Source organism: Hyla sarda, chromosome 12, assembly GCF_029499605.1.
Source record: "Hyla sarda isolate aHylSar1 chromosome 12, aHylSar1.hap1, whole genome shotgun sequence".
Lineage (NCBI taxonomy): Eukaryota > Metazoa > Chordata > Amphibia > Anura > Hylidae > Hyla > Hyla sarda.
The window spans coordinates 7,142,720-7,151,922 of record NC_079200.1 but is presented as its reverse complement, the minus strand read 5'-3'; the positions used below and the strand labels follow the sequence as shown (position 1 = coordinate 7,151,922).

The following is a 9,203-nucleotide window of genomic DNA, read 5'->3' as shown; positions in this document are numbered from 1 at the left end:
AAATGGACAGAGGTGTCAGTAGAGAGCACTGTGCTCATGATGTCAGAAGAGAGCTCTGTGTTCCAAAATGAAAAGAATTTCCTCTGTAGTATTCAGCAGCTAATAAGTACTGGAAGGATTAAGATTTTTTTTTATTGAAGTAATTTACAAATCTGTTTCACTTTCTGGCACCAGTTGATTTAAAAAAAAAAAAAAAAAAAAAAAAAATGATTTCCAGTGGAGTACCCCTTTAACAGCTTCAGGAACCTGCTCAAGAATTAACCATTTCATATATATATTAGTTTTCCACCAGAGTACCCCTTTAAATGGACACCGGGTGCAGCAGCAAAGGTCCCCAGCGGCAGGACCCCTGCGATCAGACAAAGGATAGGGGAAAGAGTACTCTACTATTTAAGACTTATTCTCTAAGATAAGTGTCTGATAGCGGGGGTCCCGATGCATGGAGGTGTGTCGGTATTTTTTCCATGCACTCTCTACGGGAGTGCCTGAGATACACAAGCACTGTACTCTGGTATCTCCGGCGCTCCCATAGACAGTTCATGGAGCGCGTGCGTCCGCACGCGCTCCATGAACCGTCTATGGGAGTGCCGAAGATGCCGAGACCCCCGCCGAGACCCCGCACGTCTCAGAGGTTGGAATCCCCACCCCCAAGCTTTTAGACACTTCTTAGGGAACAACGTTGCTCCACGCACAATGAGAGACGAGGACCTGTAGTTGAGCTGAAGGAAGGGTAAGCCGGTGCCAGACTTCATTGGCGGAAAAACAGAAAGGATCAGGCAGATGAAATCAAAACATGTCCGATCCTTCTCCCCCAACCGCTGGCCGATCCTGGCAAAAATCACTGGACTCATCCATTTTTACCGGGAAATAGTGCAAACCACAAGACTGCTCGGACTTTGTAAGCCACCAAAAAGGTGCTTCATGTGGGGCTATACATCGGGGGGATTCCCCGTGATGAGGGGAGACTAGGCCTATAACCTGCTACAAAATGGCGCATGGAAGTCTACAGGAATCCGATTACTGCGCCATAGAAATAAGGTTGTACAGGGACAATATGGCCACCTGCATGGACCCACAAACTCCGCTTCATTCATGGCGTATAAAGCAGAAGCTGTTGTGGTGTAAGGGTAGGGTCACACGTAACGGATCTGCAGCGTATTTTACGCTGCAGATCTGCCTGTGACCTGACAGTGTGCATCCAGCTGTTGCCACCCCGCTCCCTGGCCTGCTTGCATTGACAATCTGCCGCTCCAAGCAGCCACACAGGGGCCTGCGATGTCTGAGTACAGTGCGCACGTGCGCGGTTGGTCACATGCGCACTGTACTGACTGGTAGGCCCCCGTGTGGCTGCTCAGAGCGGCAGATTGTCGCTGCAAGTGGGCCAGGGAGCGGGGTGGCAACAGCTGGAGCCTCAGCATGGGTCGGGTCACCGGCAGACCTGTAGCGTAAATGATCCAAACCTACTTCCTGTGTAGAGGAAGAGTGTGGTGCAGTTGCCCATAGCAACCAGATAGCTGCTTTCATTCTCTCTCAAGGATGGAATTGGTTGCTATGGGCAACTGTACCACTTGTCCTCTGCACAGGATTTGATAAATCTTCCCCATATCATGGCTTTTCTGACATTTTATTGGCTGAAATCTGGTGGAAAATTTTGCGCACAGACAACTTCGGCAAACAGGACTGTGAAATGCAGGGTTTCATTTTTGACTTTGCAGCAGACGAGATTAACTGCGTCTTTTTAAAAAGGTGCAAAAATATTGGAAAAAACGTAAAAATAAATAAATAAAATGAAATGCAAATTCATACCACCTCTGCCCTGGCTTAGAAAAAGGACATACTGCAGCAGGTTCGGAGGAGATTTTTAGTTTGTGCAAAATTTATCAGAGTCTTACACCATTTTGATAAATATGGCGCAATAAAAGCCAACCCCCACCCAAAAAATAAAAAATAAAAGGCTATGAAGCGGCGGCTCACAGACACATCGATAAATCTCCCCCATTATGTCCCAATTCAAATAGCAAATTTTCTACAAAAACATAAGACCTGCCTTTAAATTTGCCGAATCCCATTGAACTCATTGGGGCTTTGAATTTCAGAGGAATTGTGTTTTCCGCACACAGAAATTCCATCAAAGTTCTGCAGGAAGATTTGCAGAACGGAATTTGAGCGTAATAGAAGAATTTCCACCAAGTGAACAAAGCTTTAAAAGGGGTACTCCACTGGAAAACTTTTAATTTTTTAATTTTTTTTTAAATTAACTGGTGCCAGAAAGTTACAGATTTGTAAATTACCTCCATTAAAAAATCTTAATCCTTCCAGTACTTATGAGCTCCTGTATGCTCCACAGGAAGTTCTTTCCTTTTTGAATTTCCTTTCTGTCTGACCACAGTGCTCTCTGCTGACACCTCTGTCCATATCAGGAACTGTCCAGAGCAGGAGAGGATTGCTATGGGGGGGGGGATTTGCTCCTACTCTGGACAGTTCCTAAAATGGACAGAGGTGTCAGCAGAGAGCACTGATCGGACAGAAAGGAAATTCAAAAAGAAAAAACTACCTGTGGAGCATACAGCAGCTGGTAAGTACTGGAAGGATACTGGCCAGCGTTCGGAACATTTTAGTTCCGAACGCTGTGCACCAGCTGCAGGGGTCTCCCATGCCCCATCGTAACATCACGCCCGCCATCTCAATGCAAGTCTACGCGTGCACACCACTTAGTTCCGAACGCTGTGTGCACGCGCTGCGGGGGTTGGCCGTGCCCCCTTGTGATGTCACAACCCGCCCCCTCAATGCTGCCGCCATGTCCCCTCCCATTGACTTGCATTGAGGGGGCGGGTTGTGACATCACAAGGGGGCACGGCCAACTGAAGCAGCGCGTGCAAGACAGCGTTCGGAACTAAATGTTCGAAACACTGGCCAGTAGAGTACCCCTTTAATGCCCGTTCGCACTATGAAATCTCCGCCCAAAGACTTAATGGGCAGCGGGCGCCAGTAGAATGAGCTGGCGCTAGGACTGCTCGGAAAAGCGTCTCCATAGACGGCAATGCGTTTCCGAACGTATTTTGACAAAAGTATGAATTCCACAGAACAGAGGCTGCTCGCGCCATAATTTTCCACACACCGGAATTCCGCTAGCAAAATACGTAGTGTGAATGCGCCCTAAGAGACTGCCGCCATGTTTAGGATTCATGGGCCAAGTGCCCTGTGAGATGCCCCAAAAACACCAGCAGTGTAAATCTCTCACACCCGCCCAATGTCTAGACCTGTTTGGTTTTGACACATTTGTCTCCCCTGAAGCCGCCGTCATCTGCTCTACGAGTTTCCCGCCACAGCCCATGCCGGTTTCCGTGTCAGGTGCGTGGGCGAGCGTCCTCCAACCTGTCCTGTACTCGCTTTCCCACATCTAGAAGACGCTCCCATACAAGTGTCTGCATCACGTTACAAGCCTGAGAAACCCCTCCAGCAGATCACAATTAAATCACCCGGCACGTCTTTCCTGCTGCTCCAGACGCTAAGGGGGGTGGTATACAGCTAGAGCAGGGCAACCGCTCATCTCCAGAAACTGAACCCACTTTTTCCATGATTTGTGTCTGATTTTTCAGTTTGGTAAAAAAAAAAAGCGGGGGGGGGGGGGGGGGGGGGGGGGGAATTTGGAAAATATTTGGCAGAACTATTAAAATCACATTACTTATACAGAAAAAAAACAAAGATTTTTTGTCCCATTAGATTCCAGAAAAAAAAAAAAAATAGAAAAACATCAAAAAGTCAATTTTAAGCAAGTCCCGATATTTGTTCTTGCTGGCTCCTTGATTCAAAACAAATCCTCAAAAGGATGAAGGGATTGAGCAGAGATGTTGCCCATAGCAACCAGTTTTTAGAGGCCTTAAAAATTAAAGCTGGAATCAGATTGGTTGCTATGGGCAACTGCTCCGCTGCACCAGGCTTGATAAAATCTCCAGTTTTTGGGTGGATCTGCCATTTATTTCTCCCATCTTCAAGCCATGATGTAAGCACACAGGAGGAGATCGGCCATGACGCTGCTAGCGCACAGGAGGAGGAGGAGGAGGAGGAGGAGGAGGAGGAGGAGATCGGCCATGACGCTGCTAGCGCACAGGAGGAGGAGGAGGAGGAGGAGGAGGAGGAGGAGGAGATCGGCCACGACGCTGCTAGCGCACAGGAGGAGGAGGAGATCGGCCATGACGCTGCTAGCGCACAGGAGGAGAAGGAGGAGATCGGCCATGACGCTGCTAGCGCATAGGAGGAGGGGGGGGGGGGAGGAGGAGGAGATCGTCCATGATGCTGCTAGCGCACAGGAGGAGGAGGAGATCGGCCATGACGCTGCTAGCGCATAGGAGGAGGAGGGGGGAGGAGGAGGAGGAGGAGATCGTCCATGATGCTGCTAGTGCACAGGAGGAGGAGGAGGAGATTGGCCATGACGCTGCTAGCGCACAGGAGGAGGAGATCGGCCATGACGCTGCTAGCGCACAGGAGGAGGAGATCGGCCATGACGCTGCTAGCGCACAGGAGGAGGAGGAGATCGGCCATGACGCTGCTAGCGCACAGGAGGAGGAGGAGGAGGAGATCGGCCATGACGCTGCTAGCGCACAGGAGGGGGAGGGAGGAGGAGGAGATCGGCCATGACGCTGCTAGCGCACAGGAGGGGGAGGGAGGAGGAGGAGATCGGCCATGACGCTGCTAGCGCACAGGAGGAGGAGGGAGGAGATCGGCCACGACGCTGCTAGCGCACAGGAGGAGGGAGGAGATCGGCCACGACGCTGCTAGCGCACAGGAGGAGAAGGAGATCGGCCACGACGCTGCTAGCGCACAGGAGGAGGAGGAGATCGGCCATGACGCTGCTAGCGCATAGGAGGGGGGAGGAGGAGGAGGAGATCAGCCATGACGCTGCTAGCGCACAGGAGGAGGAGGAGATCGGCCATGACGCTGCTAGCGCACAGGAGGAGAAGGAGATCGGCTATGACGCTGCTAGCGCACAGGAGGAGGAGGAGATCGGCCATGACGCTGCTAGCGCATAGGAGGGGGGAGGAGGAGATCAGCCATGACGCTGCTAGCGCACAGGAGGAGGAGGAGATCGGCCATGACGCTGCTAGCGCACAGGAGGAGGAGGGAGGAGATCGGCCATGACGCTGCTAGCGCACAGGAGGAGGAGGAGATCGGCCATGACGCTGCTAGCGCACAGGAGGAGGAGATCGGCCATGACGCTGCTAGCGCACAGGAGGAGGAGATCGGCCATGACGCTGCTAGCGCACAGGAGGAGGAGGAGGGGGGAGGAGGAGATCGGCCATGACGCTGCTAGCGCACAGGAGGAGGAGGAGGGAGGAGATCAGCCATGACGCTGCTAGCGCACAGGAGGAGGAGAGAGGAGATCGGCCATGACGCTGCTAGCGCACAGGAGGAGGAGAGAGGAGATCGGCCATGACGCTGCTAGCGCACAGGAGGAGGAGGGGGGAGGAGGAGATCGGCCATGACGCTGCTAGCGCACAGGAGGAGGGAGGAGGAGGAGATCGGCCATGACACTGCTAGCGCACAGGAGGAGGGAGGAGGAGGAGATTGGCCATGACGCTGCTAGCGCACAGGAGGAGGGAGGAGGAGGAGATCGGCCATGACACTGCTAGCGCACAGGAGGAGGGAGGAGGAGAAGATCGGCCATGACACTGCTAGCGCACAGGAGGAGGGAGGAGGAGGAGATTGGCCATGACGCTGCTAGCGCACAGGAGGAGGGAGGAGGAGGAGATTGGCCATGACGCTGCTAGCGCACAGGAGGAGGAGGGAAGAGGAGGAGATCGGCCATGACGCTGCTAGCGCACAGGAGGAGGAGGAGGAGGAGGAGGAGATCGGCCATGACGCTGCTAGCGCACAGGAGGAGGAGTTCGGCCATGACGCTGCTAGCGCACAGAAGGAGGAGGAGGAGGAGATCAGCCATGATGCAAGCGCACAGGATGGAGGAGAAGGCTGCAGCTTCTCACATCATAAACTTGACCCTTTAACTCATTTAAAGCCCTGCAGCCCATAGATAAGGACGCGCCGGGCGCTGACACGTTAACCCCCGCACTGCCTGATGGTGTACGACATTCCAGGGTGTGTGCGGTGTCATATACTCAACCATGACAACTAAACAACAGTAAATTCTTCAGCAGGTCCAAGCACAGCAGCCATAATGTGGACCCCTTAAGTGACATCACTCCCCAAAGGGTTCAGGGGTGGCCATATGACAAATGTGATTAATGGGGGCCCGATCATGGGGGTCCCACTATTGTGATCCCGTGATCTTCAGAACGAAGCCGTCTCTTACCTCAGAGAGCTCCGGCCTTCACAAACTGGCCTTAAGGGTCACTCCGGAGAGCAATATGGCTAAAAAGTTCGGAGCCGGGAAGAGAACCACCCCGTTCTGGAGATCGGAGGGTCCAAGCAATCGGACCCCCCAGCGATCAGACACTTGTTCCCTAATCTGTGGATAGGGGGATACATTTTGCATAACTGGATGACCAGTACAAAAAGGTAAATGGGCTTATACATGATTATAAAAAAAAAATTAGCAGCGCCACCCCTGTCCTCAGGTCTTGTGTGGTATTGCAGCTCTATTGAAGTGAATGGAGCATGGTTGTAAGACCACACACAACTTGCTGAAAGGCATGGTGCTGTTTTTTTTCTATAAGAGATAAGAGGGAAGCCTTGATTTACTTTTCAGGGACAGTGTGAATCCTAAGGAGGAGGCAGACAGGCTAACATCTTGATGTAGTTTTGGCTGGAAAACACTGTCCTAACCTCTAAATCAGTGTTTTTTCAAGCAGTGTGCCTCCAACTCTTGCAAAACTACAACTCCCAGCATGCCTGACTGACCAAGTGCATCACAGCAGCTTATTGACAGCATATCAGGAACAACAGCACCTACCAAGATATGGTAAGTACCATTTTGATCACCCTCACTCGCACTAACAGTATCAGCAGGTTAGGTGGCACCACTATCAATTTCCCTTTAAGGCAGTGTTTCCCAACCAGGGTGCCTCAAGCTGTTGCAAAACTACAACTCCCAGCATGCCCAGACAAAAAGGAGGCTAAGATAAGAGGAAAGCCTTGATTTACCTTTCAGGAACTGTGTGGATCCTCTGGAGAAGGCAGACAGGCCTTTTGCTGGCCAAGCATGCTAAAAGTTGTAGTTCAGCCAACATCTGGATGTGGCCTAAGTCAGTGTTTTTTCAAGCAGTGTGCCTCCAGCTGTTGCAAAACTTTAACTCCCAGCATGACTGGACAGCCGACTGCAGCTGAGAGGATAGGAAAGCCAGGATTTACCTTTCAGGGACAGTGTGGATCCTCTCTCCAGAGGAGGTAGATAGGCCTTCGGCTGTCGGGGCATGCTGGGAGTTGCAGTTTTGCAACAGCTGGAAGCACCCTGGTTGGGAAACACATATGGGCTCAGTCTAAGGTTGCGCCAATGTATACGCGGTGTGAACGCGGCCTTAGACAAAATAAAAGGAAATAAGAAGGTCATATTACCGGAGGGCGCCCGAGGGTCGGCTTCTGTGTCACACATCCTGGGCCGGGCCCCTGCGGGGTGGTGAAGAGCATCAGCTCAGCCTCGCTCAGGCCGGAGCCCACGGGTCCCTCCCCGGGGACGTCTGGAGTGGATATAATGACAATCTGCTGCTTGGCCACATGGATGGCGCTCCCGGCCTCCCAGATGGTCCCCAGACCTCCGTCAACGCAGCCATAGGTGACCCCAAAGTCCTGGGACATGATCAGAGGGTTGGTCCCTCAGCTTCCCATGTCTGCCAGTAAATCCTTACATCGGGGGGCCCAAGAATTGACGTCCAGTTCAAAAATACTCTTATAATAAAAGGGGGCGCAAGACGTTCATAGAGAATTATAAAAAACGGATCCTATAGAAGGCCTGAAGGTACGGGAGGATGGGCGGCACGAGGATGGTCTGTGCAGGTACGGGAGGATGGGCGGCACGAGGATGGTCTGTGCAGGTACGGGAGGATGGGCGGCACGAGGATGGTCTGTACCGGTACGGGAGGATGGGCGGCACGAGGATGGTCTGTACCGGTACGGGAGGATGGGCGGCACGAGGATGGTCTGTACCGGTACGGGAGGATGGGCGGCACGAGGATGGTCTGTGCAGGTACGGGAGGATGGGCGGCACGAGGATGGTCTGTACCGGTACGGGAGGATGGGCGGCACGAGGATGGTCTGTACCGGTACGGGAGGATGGGCGGCACGAGGATGGTCTGTACCGGTACGGGAGGATGGGTCCGCGTGGCCCAATAGTGGTTACTGGGGGTCACTCCGTTTGGCCCAATGAACTAGGGTGGTCACTCCGCTCGGCCCAATGGGGGGGGGGGGGGGGTCACTCCGTTCAGTCCAATGGGATGGGGTGGTCACTCAGCTTGGCCCAATGGGGGTGGGGTTCACAGCTTAGTCCAATGGGGGTTGGTCACTCTGCTCGGCCCAATGGGGGTTGCTGGGGGGTCACTCCACTTGGTCCAATGGGGTGGGAGTGGGGGGGTTGACAGCTTAGTCCAATGGGGGGTTGGTCTCTCCGCTTGGCCCAATGGGGGTGGGAGTGGGGGGGGGGGGTTGACAGCTTAGGCCAATGGCGGTTGGTCACTCCGCTCGTCCCAATGGGGGATTGGTCACTCCGTTTGGCCCAATGGGGGTTTCTGAGGGGTCACTCCGCTGGTCCCAATGGGGGGGGGTTGACTTAGCTGCGTCCAATGGGGGTCACTAGGTTACTCCCTTCGGCCCAATGGGGGCTACACCAATCCAAAGTTCACAGTCGCTTCAACATCAACCAAGGGTCCCGGGTGGGAAATAGTTTAAGGTAACCATGCCAACGATTCCTGATCTCCAGAGGTGACACCCGGGATGTTGTCGCCCCCTTCAAGATAATGGAGAATTACACTGCAGGTAGATCAGGTTGCTTGTACCAATAACGCTGCCAGATACTATAGCGCAGTACAATGGAACACTAGTCTGAGCCCATTCAGTCAGACCTGCTGCAAATGACTAAAAGACATGGAAAAGTCCGTAAATATCCAATATAGACAAGGAGACTGCAGAACTCCAAGGGCTAAAATTCACACAGTGCGATCCGCCTGGGAAAAAACGCATCCAATCCGCCTTTGTTGTTGCGGTTCCTGCGCTCCTAGGCCAGGTCCCTGCGGGCGCCCGGACACATCAGCACCCGG

The 9,203-nt window shown here is 53.1% G+C and overlaps 1 protein-coding gene across 1 annotated transcript in view; it reads right to left on the bottom strand.

Moving 5' to 3' along the window:
* The window catches only part of E2F1 (E2F transcription factor 1), a 19,366-nt gene extending 11,337 nt beyond the window's left edge, over positions 1-8,029 (bottom strand). Inside the window, exon 1 of the mRNA XM_056548249.1 lies at positions 7,510-8,029. Coding sequence (XP_056404224.1) covers positions 7,510-7,749 — 240 coding nt within the window. The 5' untranslated portion in view covers positions 7,750-8,029. The remainder of the gene's footprint in view (positions 1-7,509) is intronic.
* Between the last annotated feature and the right edge of the window lie 1,174 nt (positions 8,030-9,203).